Source organism: Garra rufa, chromosome 15 (genome assembly GCF_049309525.1).
Source record: "Garra rufa chromosome 15, GarRuf1.0, whole genome shotgun sequence".
NCBI lineage: Eukaryota > Metazoa > Chordata > Actinopteri > Cypriniformes > Cyprinidae > Garra > Garra rufa.
Genome location: NC_133375.1, coordinates 45616607 through 45640937, shown reverse-complemented (window position 1 = coordinate 45640937; position 24331 = coordinate 45616607). Strand labels below are relative to the sequence as shown.

Below are 24331 nucleotides of genomic sequence, written 5' to 3'. Positions count from 1 at the left end.
AATGTAAAATTATGCTATCACTTTTCATTGCAGAATAAAAGTAATAATTGAAAAAAAAAATTACTGATCCCAAACTTTTGAACAGTAATTTATATTGTGTAGATTTCTATTTTAAATAAATGCAGGTTATCAAGCAAATATGAAGCAGCACAACTGTTTTCAACACTGATAATAAATCAGTATATTAGAATGATTTCTGAAGGATCATGTGACGCTGAAGACTGCAGTAATGCTGATGAAAATTCAGCTTTTCATCATAGGAAAAATAAACATTTTAATGCATATTAAAATAGAAGAACATTGTTTTACATTTTTTCTGTATTTTTTATCAGATAAACACAGCCTTGAAACTTTAGAAACTTATTCAAAATGCATTAAAAATCATACTGATCCCAAACTTTTGAGCGCCAGTGTATATACTGTACTGTATGTATATATTTATGCATGACTCCAGGAATCAGACGCTCACAGTCTCATGAAACACCTTCTGATGACTGAGTATTAATAAAAAAAAGGACCTAAACTAGTCGATGTTGTAAGTTATAGTGTCTTTATACTAACACGGATGACTAATAGATCTATTAATTGGAGGAAATAAGATCATTTTTGCATACGTCTATTTCACATTTAAAGACATTTAAAAGTGCAAATCCTCATGACATTTTCCACCATCGCTAAAGGATGATAATGCATTACGTGCCCTTTCTGTACAATGAACATAAGCTGCATAGTGTCAAAACAATAAGCCAAGGAGATATATATATATATATATCCAGAACACAAAACAACAACAGCTGTCTGTCATTACAGAGATAATCAATGACTTCAATGGACACCAAAGATGCCTTACATCTACAATCAGTTAGGGCTGTAATCAACCAAAGAAAATCTTGGTCGACTGAAGTCCAGAAACTTTCGACTAAAAGTCGACTAAAAATGACGTTGTGGAGGGAAAAAAACGTACATTACATTAATTAGATACCTACTGTACTCAGTACTTGGTAGCCTTGTTGTCTGCCTAAATTTATTATAAATAAACATAAAAAACTTTTTGCAGTATATTTAATCGTTTTTTACCTAATTATTTTGCACTGAAATGAGTCTGACACGCGAGTCTGTCGTCTCTGACAGCGGTGCATCACGTGCACCTGCGCAATATCATAGCCTGTGATTTCTGAAAACAGTACTATGTTGTCAACTAGTGATATCACAAGAACTTTTGAGGAATGTGCAACATAATTTAGAAAATTATTTTAGTCATATGTTATAAGTATAACTGTCAGACACTATCATTTCAGCCGCTCTGCGCAGCTCGCACAGAGCGAGGCTGAACATTAGAGCTCAGCTACGCGGCTGAGACACGAATAGACTTAACAATTCCTTCCGTGATATTATTTTCCGTTTGGATGAGGGGCCGTTCACATGTCGATGCTTTCTTCCTAATGTCAACAAAGCGCTCGGGCGCTTGCTCTCCGGAAGCGTCTGCCGTTTCTAAGCAACCATCAGCTGCGCTCTAGCTCCAAGCCTATATGCGTCTCATGCATTGTTGCTTCTATTTGCGTCAAAATAATGGAGGCTTGACAAATCATAAAGTTCAGAAAATCCTTGGACCACAATGATGAGCTGTTTCTGCTGAGGTTTCAATGTAACGGAAAAACGTGAGGAAGCTGATGAAGCGGAAAAAACGAGCGCGTCGCACCGCGTGCGCGTCGCGACCAAGTCGCTTCCATTATGCGCGCGCAAGACGCGCATCTACATTTGAAATAACGAACTTGATCGCGCAAAAGACGCTACATGTGAACGGCCCCAAAAGCCTACTTATCTGTCTCTCTTCTCCAGTGGGTTGGGCTAATCCAAAAAAGTGAAAACAATGGGGGTGTTCTGAAAACAGACTGTTCCCTGTGAAACAGGGGTGCTCTGAAAACACCCCCATTAGCAATTAGTGCTTTCCACCTGATGAAATAAGCACGGCCAAACTGATGAAATGAGCGCGGCAAAAAATCGACCAATCAGAATTTTGGTCGAACCAGACCGTATCGACCAATTAATCGACTAATCGACTGGGACGTTACAGCCCTACAATCAGTAGAGTACAGTTAGGGCACATGAGGCTGCTTTAGTGCCCTCAGTAGGGAACACCATGACATTCCAGCACATTCACACACATTAATGGACATTTACATGCTCTATTTCATCAAATCCAACCCTCAGGCATGTGCAAATGAATCTTCATCAATCATTTTCAGAATCTTTTCGATTTTTCCATGGATGCCTGGATGGTTTCAAAGCTTTACTGTTCAAACTTCTCCAAGGCTAATCTGCCGTATTTCTTCTACAATCCGTCCTGATAAAGGCAATCGGGTGTCTAATGCACAACAATAAAACCCCACAACTTCACAACCGCTTCATCCATGAAGCTGAAATCTAACACGCATCCTCTCCGCTGCTGACATGAGCTACAAATATATGTATCGGACCAATAAAAATTCTCACTCATCAATTTTATTTTCAATTATAAAATGTTGTCTGTGTGTTTTATGGAGGTCGATTTTAAACTTTTAAAGACCCTTTCCAGACCAAGTAAAGAAAATTCAAGGAATAAACTGAATGGAAAACAGTATTTTAGTACGGTCTCAGTTGAGTCCCATTGGAGCCAAGAGGCCTTTCTGTCTGTTTGTGTGCATTTCCATGCAGGAGACTGGAACCTGAAATCAGTGACATCCTTCCTTTAAGATCACATCCTGCTTCACAGTCTGAGAAGAGCCGAGGCTGAAGTGGTGAGAGGCACCAGCGATCCCGTCTCAGAATCAAAGTCGATCACGGTGTGATGAACGGAGGTCAAGCTCCACAGAGATGAGCCAGTGTTGGTCTGCCGCTCTCGCAAACTGGCCAGATAACTCTGGAGAAAGACAGACAGAGATCAGAGACTCATATACAACCTACGGTCACGTGCCGTTTAGTGATTAGATGAGCATTGACAGGGCTCTACGCTTACTTTCCTTGTTAGGAGCACAGTCAAAATTTTTAAAAATCAGATAATTAGCCTTCCCATTACAATATTTGACTCCTTAAAGTGTTTTACAGGGGAATTAGTTTTTACCTTTTCCTATGTTTAATGAGGCTCAGAGGTGGCATGAGTGCAATCAAATTCATAAATTCATGTTGAGATTAATATTTTAAATATGACATTTTGAATACAGAAATATTACAGTTTTAAATAACTAAAGATCTGCCAGCAGGTGGCAGCAAAACACTAATTTAATCACTGAATCATTCATTTATTTCATTAGTTCCAACAGATGGTTCATTCAGGAATATAGCCAGTGACTGTCTTTATGAATGGCAAATTGAATCCTTTCACTAGATTCTTTAAAAACACATGTTCATTCATAAACCAAACAGCGCTGTGTTTGAGTGGAGATGCGCAGCGGCTCAGTTGTGACTTGTTTCAGACTACTTTTGACGACGAAACAGAGCAAAATCAGGCAATAGTGTTATAGTCAGACAATGTAAGTCTCTTAATATTAAAGGAACCGTATGTAGGATTGTGGCCAAAACTGGTACTGCAATCACTTTCAAAATACTGTAGAACGATGTATTCCCTCCCGCTCCCCCCCTGACTCGAGGTTGCCAGCTAAGCTGCAGGAGTAGGCTGCTAAGGAGCTTCCAACGGCAAGTGATGAGTCCTACACAGTAATTTGTTTTTCTTCTGTTAATTATGCTTATGCTTCACGAGAGATGTTTTGCGAAGTAATTATGTATCGCAGAAATTTACAGATGGCGATTAGCCAAATATTTCGTAAAGATGTACTGTAATACCACAGTTCAGTCGGAACAGATTGTTTTCATACCCTGCTAGTGGTGCGATATAAAGCTTTTTATGAACGCATTTAGCACGGCCGACCGCGGGAAATCCACTGTGTACGGAAGCAAAGTTAGCCAAACATAGATGAATCTAACCTGTCCAGGAGAAAACTACCAACGATGGCGTCTGTCTTCAAATTCTTCTCCGTTTTCAGCCGTCTCCGTCTTTCAAAAGCATCTCCTATACAAATCCTTGTTTTATTTCGGACTTTGTCACGACGTATTTCGGATTCATAATGAGGTCTTTTACGTTTCGTAACGTTATACATGTTTTATCCGACACGCTCGTATAGCCGCAGCTGTAACAGAGCTGGCAACCCGGATCAAGAAACTCTACTGATTTCGTGATTGGTAGACAGCTGGAGGGTGGAGCCTCAGACCAAAACACAAAATGACAACAATAACATCAGTTGTGGGCTGCAACTCTCACTTTTAAATGACAATATCCTGGCCGGACCACTGTTGTCAGTGATATAAGTATTTGAAATGAACATGATTTCTTAATGTCTAGTGACATTTCAGGGCCATTTTATGATTAACTGACATAAATTTCTTACATACAGTTCCTTTAACTTCTTGTTTATTTAACTGTTGTATTAAATCAATATCTCATTTACAAACTCCCTTAAAATCATTACTCAATGCTGCAAAAACACGAAGAAGCCTTTGAAGCTCCCCTGAGCGCAAACACAAAGATGCTGATGGGGTCAGTTGCACTGCTGCTCCTAAATATATTTTCCATACTTGCACGTAGTAATTTTCAGTCTCAAATGCGAGTGAAATGTTCGCACTGTAGAGACGTGTAACGGGTGTAACGGGTGTAACGGGTGTAACGGGTGTAACGGGTGTAACGGGGCCGTACCGGGGCCAGCACGTCTCCCGTGTAGCGCTGGAGAGTCTGCGGTCTGCGGCGGTACGTTCCCTCCATTCGTCTGCGGTCACGCGTCTGTCTGATCCTCCTCAGATCCAGCTGCTTCTGTTCATTCGTCACAGACTCTGACACACAGACACCAATCAACACCTCAATCCTCGATCAGGAATCAGGTCAACCATACAATGTCTTCCCTTCAACAACTACTCCAATCCACGGTTAAATCTAACCTTCATAAGATCTTTTCAAGACCAAGTAAAGAAAACAAAGAAAAAATCAAATGGAACACTTAGCAGCTTTGAAAATAAATTTCAAACAAATTAAATCAATGTGTTGATCAGTAGTTGATGCAGTGCTGAAACACTTCTTAAACCTGAAATGAATTTGTAAATCCATTGATCAAATGCTGTGTCGCCACCTGAATAATGACTAGTCTATGGGTGAACATCCACAAAACTGGACTTTCTGAGTGTATATATAGACTATTTTAGAAAGGAAAATTTAAAAGATAAAAAAAGAGGATTTAGAAAGAATCAATAAATGATGAATAATTTACTGTTATTTTGTCATTAATATGTGTTAACCACAAAACCAGTCATAAGGGTCTTTTTTTTTTTAAACGAATTGATGATGAATCATATGAAAGCTGAATAAATAAGGTTTGGTAGGATAGGACAATATTTAGTAGAGATACAACTATTTGAAAATCTGGAATCTGAGGGTGCAAAAAAATCATAATATTGAAAAAATATCATTTAAAGTTGTCCAAATGAAGTTCTTAGCAATGCATATTACTAATCAAAAGATATATTTATGGTAGGAAATATCTTAATCTTAATATTCACGATGATGATTTTTGGCATAAAAGAAAAATCTATAATTTTGACCCATACAATGTATATATATACCCGTATACAAACATACCCGTGCTACTTAAAACTGGTTTTGTGCTCCAGGGTCACAGATGTAATTGTGTAATTAATAAAAAAGTAACTGTAGTCTGATAATGAATATTTTAAAATGTACTTACACTTAATTACAAGTACTTAATTTTTTTAATCTGATTACATAATGCAGATTACATGTGACCGTTACTACCCAGATCTAGTTATGTATATATTCTGGAAAGCTGTTGAGAACACATATAGATGGCAGTACAAGTGAAAGCTGAAATGAGGTGTTTTCTCTCTGATTCTAGATGTATGCTGGTCTGCGTGTGGTTTGCGGTGATGTCCTACCGTCAGCATGCGCTGTGATGCTGCATTGGACCAGCGCTCCCAGTGCTGCGAGTACAGGCCAAATGGCAATCACCGCCCAGCTGTACCAGCACAAGCCCTGCCGCCTCCGCAGACCCTCATACGCCCGCAGCGCCAACACCGGCGTCTCCACCCAGTAATCCACACACGCCGCGACCACCGCCGCTCCCACCGCCGCCGTAGAGGCCACCGTCACGGCCTTCCTCCGGCACAGAGCGGCCACGGCGAAGACGACGGCGGTTCCTACGACCGCGCCCACGGGAGCCCACGGGGGGCTGAGCACGGGGTAATACTGGCCCAGCAGCAGCAGGGCGGCCACGGAGAGCAGCGTTCCCAGCTGAAGGCCGGTGAGGAAGAGCCCGACGCTGCGCACCAGCACTGCCACCAGCCCCGCCAGCAGACCCACGCCCAGAGAGATGCCCGCCCGCGTCCGGCCGTCCAGCAGACGCTCCTGCGCGCACAACAGGTGTCCGACGCCGCTGCCGAACGCCAGCCCCGACAGAAACAGCACCGTTTTAAAACAGCGGTAACCTGAAGTGCAGGACGAGAGCATGACCACAGTTACAAACCATGATTCCACTTCACATTCATCACACGATTACCTTCACTACACGTCTGCTTACGTATCTAACTCCAACTATTACTCACCGCTGTTAAAGCGGTTGCCCAAAAATGAAAATTGGACCATTATTTACTCACCCTCCAGGCATTCTAGATGTATATGACTTCCTTCTTTCAGACAAATTCAATCAGAGTTACAGTAAAAATTATCCTGGCATTTCCAAGCTTTAGAACAGCATTTCTCTTCATCAGTCCAAAGAAAATCCAATAAAGTGCATCCATTCATAATAAGTGCCTCACACGGCTCTGGGGGGTGAATAAAGGAGTCGATGTGTTTGTGTAAGAATTATATCCATATTTAAAGGTCCCATATTGTCAAAATCGAAATTTCCTGGCTTTTTTCATGATAACTGAGGTCTAGGGGCTATGTAACTACCATATAAGTTTCAAAACAGTCAATCCACAGTAAACTGCACACAGCCTGCTTAAAGTAGCTGTTCATTTTCACGAGGCGCTGTGACTTCCGTAACGATGTGACGTCCGATCTACTCAGTCACCGCCTTCAGTCACCAACCACCGTCCCACCCTCCTTTTGTCAAACCCAGACAACATCACGTCCATAACATTGATAAGCAACAACAACACGGAAACTAATCTAGAAAACCCTGTTCAGTCGATAGATGTCGAAACTACATCATTGCACAGGCTTCAGAACAACGTGAATATAAGAGACCAGTGGCACGTCAACTTCAGCATCTTTCACACAGCCATTCCGGTAAATACACGGATAATGTGTCCCATGATTTGATCCGGAGTTGTTTAATTTGGTTCATTCACAGTTGTTTTCCGGAATCTGTGCGTGCTTTACACACAACCCATAAAGACATGTGACGTTTGGATGTGAGATGTAATGCGACGCGTACGTTTCACTAAACTGAAACTAACCTGAACAAACTGTGCTTCAGCGCTGATAGTGAGGAGCTGGCTCTGCCCGATCGCCGCTTCATTCCACTTTGCACGTATTTTTTCGTCGTGAAGAGTCGCATGATAACGTGCATCATCACTACAACACTGCCTTTATGGTTCTGGCTTTTGTTCACACAGCGCTCGTTCCCGTAACTTTCCAGAATCAGTGCGCATTGTGAAAGGGGCTTTACTGAAGCAACAGTTCTGTAGCTTACTGCATTCAGTGTTTGAAAAAGAAAAAAACATTAATGATCATTCTGAAATATCCTGTTGAGTATCAGCAGGCTAGGCTCTCTCTATTGCTCTGAGCTCGCTTACAGCATACATGACCGTAGTCACCTGTGATTGGCCTGGCTGTACGTCACTCAGAAAACAACAGGCCAATCAGAAGAGAGGCTCATGAATACTAATTAGATGGGCCAAAATCGACCTGTTCTTGACAGAGCTCCTAAAAAAGGAGATGTAAAAATATATTGAGATGGATTTTGGCACTTATACCACAAATATATATTCTTAAGGACATCAACAACTAAAATAAACCTCCAGAAATGTGTACAATATGGGACCTTTAAAACATAATAATCACTTTAATCTGGGCGGATGACGTAGGACGTTGATGTCGGTGTTGTGCATGCGTCTGTGAGAAGCGACGAACACAAACGCGCAGTGGAGAGACCAAAACAACTGTCACAAATTAGAAGTACAAAAGGAGGATTTGTAAAGAAAAATGTCAGAGGATTTTGATATAAGCCAAGAGGAGACTGTTTTTTTTTCTTTGCTAAAGTAAGGAAACTTTGCTTCCTTTGCTCCTGTAAACAAACGTTGGTTTTCACGAGACTCACAGGCGCATGCAGAACACCAATGTCCTACATCATCTGTCCGCTGCTTCATGTACAACAGTTGGCGCAAGCTAGATTAAAGTGATTATGTTTTAGAGGTCAGCGGATGCAAAACTCACTTTTACATATTGTCTAAACATTAATGTGTGCTGTCAGTTTGTGTATACAACCACCCTACAATGATAAACATACACCCAGTGGTATTTTTTTAATCTTTAAAAGTAATATCCCTTTTTTGAAAATCAGGTCATTCTCAGCTCACCGACAGAGGCCCCTCCCACGATAGTTGATTGACATGAGCGCCTTACCTTAGCCCCGCCCTCACTGAGCTGAAACAGTCCGACTCTGATTGCCATTGTGAGACTCAGGAGCAGAGGAAGACAAGAATGTCTCTAATTGAGCGATTGAGGTGTTCTGTTGTTGGATGTAATAATGAACACAGCAGTCGTCATTTACTCCCGACATCTGAGCCGCTGAAGACACAGAGGATTAACGTTACTTTCGTTTTGAAAATAAAGCGCTGATCCCGATCTACATATGCGTCTATGTTCGTGCGAATCGTTCCTGATGCAGCTTCACCCACAGCAGAAGTGAGGATAAGGGTTTTTTATGCATCTTTGCAATTGGCCTTTCTTAATAATGTGCTTGTTGGCAAGCTTCGCTGCTAAACGTGGCTAAAGTCAACATTGCAGCTCATAATCCCAGGGGCGGGGCGAGCAGAGCTCATTTGCATTTAAAGGGGCCATGCAACAGAATAAGTTGAGTTTTTGCAGAGCTGATTTTGACAAGGTAAAAGGGTGTTTTATTACAGAAAACACTTTTATTGAGAATTTTTAATCAAAGTACATTATACACTTTTCATTAAGACTCTAAAGATCATATGAACTTGTGGAAAATGGGCATCCGATGACCCCTTTAAATATGGATATAATTCTTACACAAACGCATCGATTTGCTACAAGAGGCCTTTATTCACCCCCTGGTAGTGATGCGCGGATGGCGGTTATATCCGCGGGCGCTGCGGATAATCCGCGGGTCGGGTGGGTCGGGTAATAAAAAAATGCATTCTGATTATTTGCGGGTGGGTCGCGGGTGGATGAGATAAATCAATAATGATGCAAATATTAACTACATTTTCTAAAACTTGAACGTGTTTTAAATATGTTTTTCATCAGGCAGAGACGATTTCATTTGTGTGCGTGTGTGTGTTTGCCTGTTCTAAGTTTTTGGTGACAGAAACGTTGACATTCCATATAAAGTTTGAAGGGAGTTATGCCTGTGCTAATGCTATTGAGCACGGTAATGCAGCGGTGTAGTGCATTGGTCGCTTTGCGTTTACCCACGTCTCTGATGCGCATCATTCAGAAGTGTCCTGCATTAGCCAAAATCATGACAGTCCAACACATGAATAGCTAATTCAGTCGCATGTTAATAAATTGAAATATTCCCTAAAAACACCCAGTAAAGACAGTGATGTGGTCAGGACCGTGGCGCCGGCTTCTTTTGAAATATATTTGACGATTTTGCCTGATGCGTCCATGCTGCCTGTTCATTCTTACGCGAAAGCATGTCAGGCTAGGCGCGCAGTGGTAGGCTATAATTATTATTGATTACTTATTTGAATCAGTAGATTATAATGAAAACAATACCTTAAAAATGAAAAGAAGCAGATTTTTACGCTCAGACCTTTCTTAAACTGGTGAACCCCTGTAAACTTCAGTCCAAGCATGCGTTCAAATACTAAGTTCAGAGCGGCTCTAGAGAGAAAACCCGACCGATTTCGTCAGAGATTGCGGAGAGTCGCATCCAGATGTCAGTTAATGTTATTCTTTTCTGCATGGATTTGGCTTAAAATCATGAGTGATAAACGTAGGCCTATAAGTGTGCAGCGATTTGCAGATCAGCTGAATCAATCTGCTGTTAACATGAACCATCAATTTATCATATCATCATGCAAAACTAAGAATTACAATAAGTGTAATATGACGATCGGGTGCGGGTCGGGTGCGGTTATCTAAATCAGAGAAAAATATAGGTGCGGGTGGGTGGCGGGCGGATAATTTATTTGAAGCTGCGGATTCGGGTGACGATTGAGCCCATCCGCGCATCTCTACCCCCTGGAGCCGTGTGAGACACTTTTTATTATGGATGGATGCACTTTATTGGACTTGTTTTGGACTGATGGAGAGAAACACCCATCTATGTCATTCTAAAGCTTGTAAATGCCAGGATAATTTTTAATATAACTCTGATTGGATTTGTCTAAAAGGAGGAAGTCATATACACCTAGGATGCCTGGAGGGCGAGTAAATAATGGGATCATTTTCATTTTTGGGTGAACTAACCCCTTGTTTTCTACAAATAATGTCCGATTTGTTTATATTATGGTCAGACTGAAACAGATTTCCAGACATGAGAGTAGGATTTCAAGCCACATATGAGTGTAGCTTCAAATAGATTTCATTAGATTTTTTTGCCGCTTACACTTGATAAATATGATCAGATCCCTAACAGATTTGCACAGAAATCAAATTTGGACTGACAGTCTGAACAAAGCCCAATCAGAATGGAAAAGATCAGATTCCATGTGGTTTGTGCTGTTCACTCTGTCATTAAACTAAACAATCTCAGAGTCACATGAGCCAAAAAAAAAAAAACAGATTTGGGCCAGATTTTCCTGCAGTGTAAACGCAGGCACTGAAATTCTGTAAACGGTTATCTTCCAGTGAGAGCATCCAGAGCAACACGGGTCAGCTGTTCATTCTGTCGCTCAGCAGAAAACAGGAAGAGGTTTTACAGAAGCGCAGCAGGTAAGTCAGTCTGGATTGTGTACAGTCAGATATTTCTGGATGTCCTTCCTGACTAACAATAGAGCTAAACTTAGAGGACCAACACACAGGTTTAAGGCTGGTCCAAAATGTGTTTGTTCAGTCCGACAGCATTCAGGAGGAGCTGAGTTTTCATAATAGGCTTTAATCATGTTTTAAATAGCACTACATTTTACACACGGTCTTATTGTTCTCCGTTTCCTTGCGTAACCGTTATTCTGAAAACTATCCTAACAGCTGAAAACATGCTACTGTATGAGCTCCAGTTCATGTCGCAACCCTAGAAAGCATAAAACGGTTAAATACTTGTGAATTGGTTAGCATTAATCCTTTACACACATACATATGCGGTACACAGATATATTCACTGTGTTTAACTTCATAGACTTTCATTTGCACACTGCTTAAAAGACAACACTGGGCAGGATCTGGGTAGCTTTCTTAATCAAGTACAAAAAACTCAAATATCAACAGATTAATGGATTAGTTGCAGCCCTGTTTGTCCTCTGCCCTCAAAAGGAAGCAGTGTATTATACACCCAAAAACCACAGACATCAAGGTCAAAACATTTCAAAAGAAAAGTTACACTGAACAAAAATTGACAGATCATTTACTCACGCCCTTGTCATGCAAGATGTTTGTCTTACTTTCTTCAGTTTAGAGCCCGACCGATAAAGGATTTTGAAGGCCGATACCGATACAAATGTTTGTCGGTTTTAAAATCCTATATTCCGATATATTAGCCGATATTTATTTTTTATTTTCATTTTTTTTTATTTCAGAAACGCGCAACAAAACATTAACAGATTTCCCTAACATTAGTTATTTGTAGTTATTTATGAGTTTTAACTAACATAATATGATAATGCATTTTAAAAAGAAACTTGTTTCTTTTATTGTCACAACAGAACAGAGGAACATCAAAATATATTAAAGTTCTGATAAATAAAATGTATAAAAATACAAACTTAAGATAAGAAACGTAAAGTCCTTTGAACAAAAACAACAACAACCAAATCAAAGTTACCAGTTTTAAAAGACTTGGTAAGCTTCATAAATATAACTTTGAATAGGACTGGAGACAAATTATGTTTTAACAGTGTCAGCTTGCTTATCCCTATACCTGCACTTTTTAAACCATTAATATTTACATATCATTATCAACAACATTAACATTAATATACCAAACATGTTTATTTTCAGTGCTTGCTTGCAACATATTATTTTATTACAGGGGTTCTTAACCTTTTTTAATACCAGGGGCCCACTCCTTCTCGGGTCGATTTCGCAAGGCCCCCCTATGCCTGACATTTCCTCTAAAGGTGTTTATTTTTGAACCTTTTTATTAACCAAAACATTTGTTTTGCCTTTTCATTTGTCTCCTGCATGTTATAAAAAATATTCAAACAAACTTTAAATCAAAGCTATACTTTTGAATTTAAAAACTTTTTAACATGTATATACATATACAGACTTAAATCTCCTAAATTATTTAATTTAGACATTCTTTACAACTACAGAGTACTCTTTCTAAAATGACTGAATATCTACTGTTTGTATTTATTATAAAATAAACATATAAATGAAAAATACAGTAAATACATTGTAAATCTGTTTATGCTGGTGCTCATATGTGCATAAACACCACTGACCCTCACAAGATCCACCTCTATGAGTGAGCATTTATTAGAAAACACTCACAGGACATTCATTTTGAAAACTATGCAAATGTTTTGAAATTTCACGCAAAAATACTATGGACCAGAGCCCCAAAATCATGAATAGTTTGTGAATCAACAGCGGACTTATGAGTGCCTAATGTACGTCTCCGATATACAAGAATGAATACATTAGGCGCTCGCGAGTTCGTTACTATTACTCTGGTCATCTTTGCCTTTACATTAGCGGGAGGGTTTGTTTCATGCAGCCAAGAGATGAAGTAGATGCCTGTCTTCCCGCGGGGGTATAAGTTACTTTTATGTGGGCTTTTGCGGGACGAAATAACATATATTCCTTCTGGAGCGGGCAGGTGCGGGACTAAAACACCCGTCCCTTGAAGATCTCTAAGATGAAGTTTGCGTGCAGCGGTAGCTTTGTCTTCGGTTTTTACAAAGCGTAGCCACACTTTTGAGCACTTAGCGCGATCCATCTTGTAGACTGATGTTTACATTACCACACAAGGTCCTGGCAGATCACTAGATGAAAAATTGCACCCAGGGATCGATAAGAGGAATCGAAATTTTAATTTTATAACAAGTATCCGATTCCAGAATCTGAATCGATTTTCGATTCCCAACCCTACCATGAACACACTTCACCGATGATCTCACTCGCGGATAACTGGCTCTCTCTGCCCGACTCTGGCCGGATCAGCGGGTTGCAGGATGTGTGGCGCGTTATACACGAGTGTTGCCAACAGGGACGGTGTAGAGTGCCCTCTGGTGGACAAACTGTACAACACCAACACTCATGACATGGTTGAAGGCTGTTTCATCCGTATTTATTTTTGAAATATTCATTTATCGACCATTATAAATGCCGATACCGATAGTTTGGAAAATACCTAATATCGGCCGATAATATGGGCCTGCCGATAAATCGGTCGGGCTCTACTTTAGTTGTATAGAAATTATGTTTTTTGAGGAAAACATTTTTTTTCCATATAGTCAGTGTTGCCAGGTCCGCGGTTTTCCTGTGGAATTGGGCTACTTTAACACTGTTGCCGCGGGTTGTTATTCATGTCTGCGGATTGAAACAACCCTAATAACGTATTATTTAGCCCCTGGAATGCTAATTTTACCAGGGGAACCCCACCAATAAACCTGTATTTTACCTCTCGGAACGTGATTTTTACAGGGGGACCTAGAGCTGCTCGATTTTGGCAAATATCATAATCACGATTATTTGGGTCAATACTGTAATCATGGTTATTTAACATGACTATGACTTTATATATTAGTCATTAATTTAAAGATAGCAATACAGCAAAAAAAAAAAGAAGATACAAATAAAAAAACTGCTTTTTAATTCATTTTTTAAATACTGAATACTTATATGCAAGTCTAAAATGGTCTAACAATACTACAGAAATTGAATGTAATTATGTGAATGTAAAATAAAACAGCATTATCACTGTAAGAATTAAACATGCTTTGTTTCTTATTAAAACTACAAAAGTCCTTCATTCAAGAGCAGTGAGTGATTTTTCTCTTTGTATTTTTAAGTTTTATTAATATTAAGCACAGAGACGGCAGATGGAATATTATGTGTTGGCGCTTTTAACCACACGGATCCAATATACTGTTACACACGGATTCTCATTCTCAACCGTTTATGATCATTTCAGACAGAACTGACAAGGGTGAGCTAACTGACACCTTGAGCTAAAAGATAACGTTACATGTTTGTGTTCTGCTCCGTCTCTGAGCGCATACACAGAACAGCGCAAGTTTTCTTACATGCTTTTAAAAACCCAACAAAAAAACATTAATAAATCAAGCACGTCTCGTTTTATGAAAGTCACGTTACATGATTTTCCTGATTTTCATGTGAAATTAGGCTTTTATGGAGCGAAAGCACACCACTGGAAAGGGGGCAGATGGGGCGCAATTATCGTTTCATCTCCTTTACTGCATTTTCGTGATCGTTTGAAGCAGAAATCGAAACCGAATTTCAATTAATTGCACAGCCCTGGGGGGACCCCCTCAAAACATGATTGGGCTACTTTTTGTTGTGAAAACCTGGCAACCCTGCATATAGTGGACTGCTATGGTGCCTGTGAGCGGTGCATAAGACCCTTCTTCCTCGACTGGGACCGTTTAGAAGCTGCATTTAAACTGCATTTTGGAAGTTCAAACTCGCGGGCACCATAGAAGTCCACTATATGGAGAGAAATCCTGAAATGTATCCCTCGATAAACTTTTTTTTTTTAATGTTTAAAATTATCTGTAAATTTTTGATCTGGAAGTGAACTAGTCCTTTAAGTTTTTAATTTGTGAGAAGTGAACAACTAAACCGTACTAAAACAGCCATCGTGTGGGTTTTTGCGGTCATGTACTCTACGGTTAACTTCACAGACGCCGTCCATGAGGCTCAAGCTGTGTTAGTCTCAGACTCACCGCAGAAACAGTAAATGAGGCCCAGAGCGAAGCAGAGTGAGCAGGTAACAGCCGGCACCAGCTCATATTCTCTCCTGATCTCCTGAGCGCAGGCGACTCTTGCGGTCTCCGTCGCGGATAGAGACTCGTTTGCCATGCCGCTCTCTAACGGACAGATGCTTCCTCACTTACAGCTGCTTTTGCAGGAGCAGAGAGAACAGATGTGTTTCAAATCTTTACATTTGTCCAAATGTGTTCAAAAGAGCCTGGAAAAGAAAAAGAGAAAACATGCTGTTTTAAACAACAGAGCTGACGCCACTTTCATCACAAATTACCAGGGAAATCCCACCAGATTGCGGTTTTTCCCAAAGGACCTCCTCCGAAATGCGATTGGGCAAGTTTTGAGTAGGAATTGGGTAGGTTTTGTTTGCGAAAACCTGGCAACCCTGCTACAGCCCTAAAATCACCAGCTAACCCTGAAAAATGCCACCCTAACCCACTAAGGTAAAGGTCATAAACAGTGCTAAAGAAAGTTACTGCATGAAAAGTAATGCATTATAATATTGCGTTACTCTCTTTCAAGCAACTAAAGTTACTTTTTATGTAAAGTAATGCATTACATTACATTTGTGTAACTTTGGCTACGTCTACATTTTAAAAACAAAAATGCCGCTTTCAATGCTCTCTGTCCACACTAGCGTTTTTCAAAAGTTTCCCATCCACAATGAAACGTCAGAAAACGTTGAATTAGCTTTACTGCGCACACGTAAAGCCTCAAGCTCATCAAAGCTGTTACAGTGGAACAGACATACGTTTTCATGCAATTCTTCTGTCAGGATCGTTTTATTTAGGAAAATGTCTCACCATCCACTGATGCGTCCAGGTCTCATTCACTCCTGATTGTACGTCTGATCTAAAACACAACTGCCCTCATGTTCTGCCACACACAGCAATCACGAGTACATTTTCTGTCATCTTTGCAGGACTGTGATATGAAGAGTACAAACTGACATCTGTGTAGCAACAGTGTGAAAGTAAATACAGATAGCTATCGGTACAATATGTGTCACATGACTAAACGTTTTTAAATTTATCCACTTTAGAGAGTGTTTTTAATAAGCCCTGTTTTGTGTTTTCCTTGACAAAAATGTCTCAGTGTGGACGGAAGGCCAAAATGGAGAGAAAAAGGATGCATTTAAAAAAAAAAAAAAAAACATTAGTGTGGACAAGGCCTTTTTCTCATCTGAGCTGGGCTTGTTTGTTTGTTTTAATGTAAAAATTGTTATATTTTTGTCAAAAGTGAAATAAACTAAATTCAATTATGAACAATTATTAATTACTGCTGGTTTCTGTCACATTCTGAGTTTGATTTCACTGTTGTTGTTCATTTTGAGGAATACTGAATCTGTTTATGAGCAGGTGAGATGAGTAAAATACACGTTGACATTTGGTCTAGAACTACAGGAACTTGCGTTACCCTCAACACTGATCATTCAGATCCGGTCCTGATGACTCTGAGTTCAGCAACTGAGACCCGAGAGCATGTCGCAGTCACACATGTGACCCTGGACCACAAAATGAAATTGAAAGCTTTCCATTGATTTGTTAGGATAGGACAATATTTGGCTGAAATACAACAATTGAAAATCTGCAATCTGAGGCTGCAAAAAAATCTAAATACTAAGAAAATCACTGTTAAAGTTGTCCAAATGAAGTTCTTAGCAATGCATATTACTAATTAAAAGTTAGGTTTTGATATATTACAGTAGAAAATGTACAAAATATCTTTATTAATATCCTAATGATTTTTGGCATAAAAGAAAAATGTATAATCTTGACCCATACAATGTGTTTTTAGGTATTGCTACAAATATACCTGTGCTACTTAAGACTGGTTTTGTGCTCCAGGGTCACATCTATAATCTTCATCATCATCATCATATACACCTGCAGTATATCTGGATTTATGAATAATGGCTAGAAACTCAAAGAGGACCCACTTACCCATGTGTCCTGGAGTAAAGTTCATCAGGGCATCTGTTCTCGAACCTGAGGCAGGGTTTGTGGCTGATGGTCAATCTGTGAGTGAACAAGTGTTAAACTATGAACAGAATGCTTCCAGTTTCACATTTGTGTCTTCAGTAGCTCAGATATATTTGTAGCAATAGCCAACAATACATTGTATGGGTCAAAATTATCCATTTTTCTTTTATGCCAAAAATCATTAGATTATGTTCCATGAGGATATTTAGTAAATTTCCAACCATAAATATATCTTAACTTTTTTCCCTTTATTTATTCAGCTTTCAGATGATGTATTAATCTTAACAATAAAAAAGACCCTTATGACTGGTTTTGTGGTCCAGGGTCACATCTAATGTTTGTCTTTCTCATTCGTTGAGTTGAGAGTTCCATCAGGTGGCAACAAAAACGAAAGACAAAACCAGTGATAAACTAATGACAAGAACCTTGCTCCCTCAGTTATTTCTCTATGAGAATTTCATCAGCTTTGAATAACCCTCACAACGCTTTGATTTGAAGTGTGTAGAATAATCTGTGTGTCCGCTGAGAAATCATATTAATGTCAGAATTCAGATCATATACTTCATAATCTTATCCTTCATGAGCTTTAATTTCCTCATCTGAATAAACACAGCAAAAATGATTTTCTTACTTAGATTTGTTGTCTTTGTTTCCAGCCAAAATATCTACAAATTCTTAAATCAAGAAGCATTTTCTAGAATCTAGATAAATAAAATTATTTTCTTGTTTCCAGTAAAAACAAGTCAAAATGAAGTGCGTTTTGAATTGAAACAAGCCAAATAATCTGCCAATGGGGTAAGAAAAATAATCTTGTCTTCTGTTTGAAATATTTTTTTTACTTAACGTTACCCCATTGGCAGATTATTTTGCTTGTTCTAAGCAAAAAAATCACTTCGAGAATTTTTAGATATTTTGGCTGGAAACAAGACAAAAAAAAATCTAAGAAGGGCATTTTTTGCAGTGTTTATTCAGAAGTTTTTTTATTCTAATTTTTCTGCTCGTGATAAATAAACCGTGGGTTTTAGTCACAGATTACAGTGTCATTTGTTTTCATGGCATTTCTTAATGTACTACAGAATCAAAGCACATTGGTCTAATGCTTCCAAGAGCGATCGATCTCGGTTTTGTACCTCAACATGTCAAATGCACACATCATTTTGAAAATAGCATTTAAAACTAAATCACAAACACTTACCAAAGCAGATCTGATCAACGATCAATAAATGAACAGATCACTGTTTTCTTTCTGTATTCTGTCGTGTTTTCCTCACAGAAAGCTGTCGCTTCTTCGTCTGTTGTGTTGGGTTTGTCTGTGGCTGAAAGTTAGTTCTGATCTCACAGAATCAACCACTTTCTCCTCCCAGATCAGAGACAGCGACACTTCAGCCGATTAGTGCGCGTTAACCAGGACAAACACTTCCACACACGTCGTTTTGAACATACAGTAGGACTCCACAGCGGTCTTTAACTTTACGATGAATAAAACCAAGTCAATGTCAGAAGAAACAGCGGAGAAGCTTAAATCGGCGTCTGGTGGAGCTCAAGTGACACTAGCAGCAAGTTCAGCGTGAGATTGAACGTCAACGTCACCGTTGCCCTGGTTACGGACTCGCGCTGTTTTTCAAATGTGTTTTTAACTCGAGACCGTTAACTCTGGACTGTTGCTCTATCATGAAGTGCTCTTTAATCTCAGTTCAAATCTGACATAAAAGGCGGCGGTGGTCTGTCCATTTCAACTCAGGTCAGTTTCTTCATCACTGCATCCAAACAGAGATTATTACACCTTAACCTTTCTGGTTAAAATACCCGACAATAAAGGCCATAGTAGTACTGACAGTGTCGTGTAAACATGGCTGAAGACGCGAAACGAGGGACAGGTGAACCGAATCAATTGAGTGAGTCATTTACGCTGAAACGCGTATAAAATAGCTTTTCGAAACTCCGAATCTGTTAAACCATTGCGTCGCAAAATGATTCCCTGTTTCGGAGTTTCGAAAAGCTCTTTTATGCAGTTTCAGCGTAAATGACTCACTCAATTGATTCGGTTCACCTGTCCCTCGACACACTCACAAAATGTTTAATTGTTTGGAAGTGCTCCAATCGGGTCGCTAATCATTTGATTCAAGATCTGGACTACAATTCGGGTATCGCGAATCATTTGATTTAGATCGACACTTCAGAGTGGGTTCGCGAATGTTTTGCTTCAGATCGGAATTGCGGATCGAGAATCATTTAATTCAGATCGGGACTTCGGAGGGGGTTCGCGAATCATTTGATTTATATCGACACTTCGGAGCAGGTTCTCAAACCTTTTCATACAGATCGGAACTTCAGATCACGAGTCATTTGATTCAGATCAGGACTTCGGTGCAAATCATTTAAGTTTGATCAGGGTTTCAGCTGAATTTTTTTTATTTTTTTTTATTAACAAGTAGAAAATGGCAAACCATTAAGGCAGTACAGCTATAAAACAAACTAAAGAAAAGAGAAAAATAAAGTAAACAAATACAAATCCCTTAAGAAAATTAAATGTGGTTTTGCTGGTAAAAGTGTAGTTGTCACAAATTGAGTCGTCCTGTCATCATAAACTCTTGCACTACACATCATGGACTTCATTCCCCACAAGCCACTGCACTAATCACTGCATTCACCTGCTCCTTGTTTCTCACTGCACTGATTACCGCTCACACCTGCACCTCATTTCTAGGACTGCATTTAAGCCACTCTCACACACAGCTTCTTCGCGAAGTCTTGTATTGCCCCGTCTGCATTTCTGAGCGTTTCTTCCCGTGTTTGTTTTCCCGTATTTTGGTTCCTGGACTCCCTCCCGTGTTTGATTCTCGCTGCCCGCCCCGACCATTCTGCCTGTGTTTGACTACGATTTCTGCCTGCCCCGTTGTGTTTGTTTGCCTTATTAAATATTAAATGCTGCATATGGATCCGCTCGTCTCAGTCAGTCCTTGTGACAGAAGACTTCGCCACTACAAGGATCCAGCAGCTAGTATGGTGTCATCCGGTTCCAGCACGAACCCTACAGTACAGATCATGCATCTCAAACAAGGTTTAATCATGCATCTCCTAACTCCCAGAGTCTCCGCTGGTGCCGCCCGGCCTCCCAGAGCCTCCTGTCTGCCCTGTTCTGGCCACGGAGGGCATGTATGGACTGTCTAATTTCCCACCCACCCTCCCTACTGCCCCAGTCCCACCACCTCTGTCTCCTGACAGTCCCCCGGCTCACCTTCAACCCACCTTCGGTGCAGAGGAGTTGCCGTGGGTCTGCCAGTCTCCATCGGGGTCCGGGCTGGAGGATCCCTCACCATCGCCTCCAGCCTCAGAGTCCTGGACTCCGCCTCGGCCCACCGACCCTGCGGCTCCACCCCGGATCTCTGCTCCCTCGTCTCCGCTGTCGGCCGTCGGTCCACCAGCTCCATCGTCCCTCCGGCTCCGCCCTGGTTGGTCGTCGCCCCACCTTCGCCTCTGGACTCTACTCCTCCGGCTACGCCTCGTCGCTCCGTCCTACCGGCTCTGTGGACCTCCTCCCTCCCGCGGGCACAGCCTCGGTCCTCTGTCGCTCCGGCTCCGCCGTGTACCTCCGGACCTCCATCTCCGCCTTGGTCGCCAGAGCCTTTGGTTCCGCCTTGGCCCTCCGGATCCTCTGTGTCGCCCAGGACCATCGACTCTCCGGCTCCACCTCCGTCGGTCGGCCCCATGGAAGAGCCAACCCTTCCTCCACCATGGCTTCTCCCTCCGCCGGTCCCGCCTCAGTCCATAGCTCCATTACCTGTATTTTTATTTTATGGTATCTGTACAAGCAGAATATGTCCTCTGTATTTGTGTATGTTTTCATACCGCACACATCTGAGGGAGTCGCTGGTTTGTTGGAGGATTCCTCTAGTCATCATGTCGGATCTCGCACTGTTCTTCTCCATCAGGATGTGCTGAAGCTCCAGCAGATGCTCAAAGTTCTTGATTGACAAACACCTGAAAGGCTTCCTGTGGTGCATTGATTGTAAAAGACACTCCACACACATCTCTGTATTTATTATTTCAAGTGTCTTACTCTATCAGTGTTTTTCTTTAGAAAACTTTACAACATTCCAAAGCATAATATTGTACTTTTTACTGCAATACGTTTCATATTAAATATGATTTAATACTTAATTACATTAAAAGTATAGTACTTTTTTTACTCAAGTACTACACTTTTAATGTTCTTAATTATTAAAGGTACAAAAAACAACTTTTATTTATGAAATGTAGTGCAGTAAAGGGTACAATATTATGCTTTGGATACATTTTAAATTTACTTGAGTAAAAATATTTCACTACGGTCCACCTCTGAAAATGGATCTTTCATTATTATCTTATGTGCACTTGTGTCTACTCAAACCTGGACTATGTTTTAAAAAATTTAACAGCCTCTGTTAGATTCATAGTAATCACATTAAAATGTGCATGATATCTGACCCTGGACCACAAAACCAGTCAGTGTTCAGTATTCCACTAATGTATGGTTTGTTAGGATAGGACAATATTAGGAACTATTTGAAAATCTGGAATCTTGCAAACAAAATCAAAATATTGAGAAAATTGCCTTTAAAGTTGTCCAAATTAAGTTCTTAGCATATTACTAGTTAAAAATTAAGTTGTGATATTTATGGTAGGAAATTTACAAAATATCTGGTTATATCTGAAAATATATTATTTTTGGCATAAAGGAAAACCCTAACCTTAATTTTGACCCAATGTATAGTTGGCTATTGCTACAAATATACCGTTGCTACTCATGACTGGTCCAGGGTCACATATGTTGGTCACTCGAGGTATTTCTATTTGTGTTCTTTGAGAGAGAGAAAGGAGACAACATGACGGATACGGCTAAAACGACACTCATTTATTTATTTTTTTATAAAAACTCACACAGTACATTAAAAATAAAACCACACAGATGCAGGTGACAGAGAGACAGCGTTACATCCGTTAAAGCATCATTCACCCGCATCAAGCTCAGACATGCTTTAAAGTGCTAAAGAACTTCAGCAGGATTTCAATTAGTACCGCACATTACAAACCGCAGCAATTACAGACCCTGTTCAACACCTACAAGAAACCGGCTAAACATTTGGTTACAGGCTCCCAAAACACCACACACCTGAAACAAGTGAACAAGTGCATTACTTCTCCATTCAATAATAAACGCTCTGATGGTGAGCATGTGGAAATAAAGTGAAAATCAATTCATATCGTTGGGCAAAAAACAAACAGAAACGGTGGAACTCGTAAAAGATCAGAATCACATCCACGGCACACCGCTGATCTTACACATAAACACACTTTAAAATGATCACAAACATGTAAAAGCTCCATCTAATTGTCTAAAGCGTCTTCTTTTATGCGGTCACGTCCTCTAAAATGTTTGATTAGTATGAGATCTTACCGACGAGGATAAAGAGCGCAGTAATCCACAGAATAACAGCTAATGGCGTCTCCGACTCGAAGACGACGTCACGTTTCTATCCTCCGATCGAAGACTACAGCGCAACTACAGAATAAACTGCGGATCAGAGGTAGATAGCGCCAGCAGAATCGCTCCGTCGGATCCCCTTCTAGCCGGTCGTTAATAAAGCGGCGAGCCTGCGGTTACTCGATAAGGCCATGTTAGTCCAGTCAAGACGTTCGCCTTGATGTTAATAGTGCATATGTACATTTAAGGTGTTCAGGTCTGTCTCGTAGGAATCAGGTTCCGTTTGATCAGCACCGCTTTGATTTAATGCTACATTTCATTCAAAAGTGTTTCAATAAAACGTGTGTTTCACTCGATTACAGCATGTTTTCATATCTACATGCTCTTCTAGGACAGACTGATGTGTTTTTTTTTTTTTATTTACTTTCAAATATTTCTACATTTTGCAGGTGCAGCTACAAGAACAAAAAACAAACAAGTGTACAATCGTGTTCAGTAGTGAATTATTGTGTTCAAATCATAATCGCTCGTCATTCTTGTTCTTGACGGCGTGTAAACGATGAAAAGTAATTAACAGTATCGGTGCACGTTCTTCAGAAAGTGAGGTGGTGAGGTTTGCGTTAGGTGACTGTATTAAGGTGCCGGTGTGTGGAGCTCCCGATCGGCTGATGACGTCAAGGCACAGAGGCACTCCAGATGGACCAGGATATCAGACGGCGACCCGCACCACGATCTAGCGCTACGAGGAACTTGACGGAACTGACGGACGCCTCACATGTAGGACAGCCGCTTGGCCGTGATGAACTCCTCCAGATGAACCGCTCCGCCGCCCAGGAGCCCGAACGCAGGGTACATGGTGCCCGAACAGTCCACCTGTCTCTCGTAGAGGCAGCGCATGGTGTCCGCGTCGTAGAAAAACACCCGTCCGGCGTCGTAGTCCAGACACACTCCGATCCTCTGCGGCATGGGCAGGACACGGCTGCCCTGATCTCCGGAGGCGGCGCCCACGGACGCTTTGGGGATGAAGAGACGCCCCATGCCCACCGTGACCAGCGTGAAGGGCTGCGATACCTCAAAACAAGCGTCCTCGCTGCCGCTGTCGTGTCCGCTGTCGTGATCGTACCTGCACCGGAAGCAGAAGGACATTACAACCAGCAGATATCACAGAGAACTTTCAAAGGGGGGTCCAATGCTGTTTCATGCATTTTAAGTTATTTAAGCCTCGTTCAGACTGTCAGCCCAAATACGATTTTGTCCATATCTGGATAGAATTGGATTTGAATGAGTGACTGTCCACACAGTCGTATCACAACTGTTTAAATCCGATTTGTGTGTCCATAAGCGCTCTTTCGTTTCACGGAACGTGTGTTGGTTTCTATGGCAATGCCGTCGAGTTGTTATGGCAACGCTAAAAACAATAACAGCGATACAGTCTGCAATATACATGCTGTCTTCCGATGAGACAACTTTGCCGTCACGCTGGATTATATTCGTCTTCTAAAGCAGCGACAGAAACGCAGGAAGCTGGAATGTGTGACTTTA

General features: G+C 40.7%; 2 protein-coding genes across 3 annotated transcripts in view; both read right to left on the bottom strand.

The window, feature by feature from the left end:
• Positions 1–974: 974 nt before the first annotated feature.
• On the bottom strand, positions 975–18847 carry LOC141287451 (transmembrane protein 198-like). Its single transcript, XM_073819602.1, has 6 exons — positions 18521–18847; positions 17287–17361; positions 15304–15548; positions 5974–6522; positions 4727–4860; positions 975–2899 (listed from the first exon to the last, which is right to left on the bottom strand). Exons 3-6 carry the CDS (start codon positions 15437–15439, stop codon positions 2747–2749), a joined length of 972 nt encoding a protein of 323 aa, XP_073675703.1. The 5' UTR covers positions 15440–15548; positions 17287–17361; positions 18521–18847; the 3' UTR covers positions 975–2746.
• A 3357-nt stretch (positions 18848–22204) lies between these two features.
• Positions 22205–24331, bottom strand: part of trim36 (tripartite motif containing 36) — a 27050-nt gene continuing 24923 nt past the window's right edge. For both annotated transcript variants that reach the window (XM_073818718.1, XM_073818720.1), the window contains one exon: positions 22205–23912. In XM_073818718.1, the coding sequence (XP_073674819.1) occupies positions 23561–23912 (352 nt within the window). In that variant the 3' untranslated portion in view covers positions 22205–23560. The remainder of the gene's footprint in view (positions 23913–24331) is intronic.

Coding starts and splice junctions, on each gene's coding strand:
- LOC141287451 (XM_073819602.1), bottom strand. CDS start 15,439: ATGGCAAACGAGTCTCTATCCGCGACGGAGACCGCAAGAGTCGCCTGC. Junction 6,523..15,303: donor CCTCATTTACTGTTTCTGCG/GTGAGTCTGAGA, acceptor CCTGCACTTCAG/GTTACCGCTGTTTTAAAACG. Junction 2,900..4,726: donor CGGGAGACGTGCTGGCCCCG/GTACGGCCCCGT, acceptor GTCTTTCTCCAG/AGTTATCTGGCCAGTTTGCG.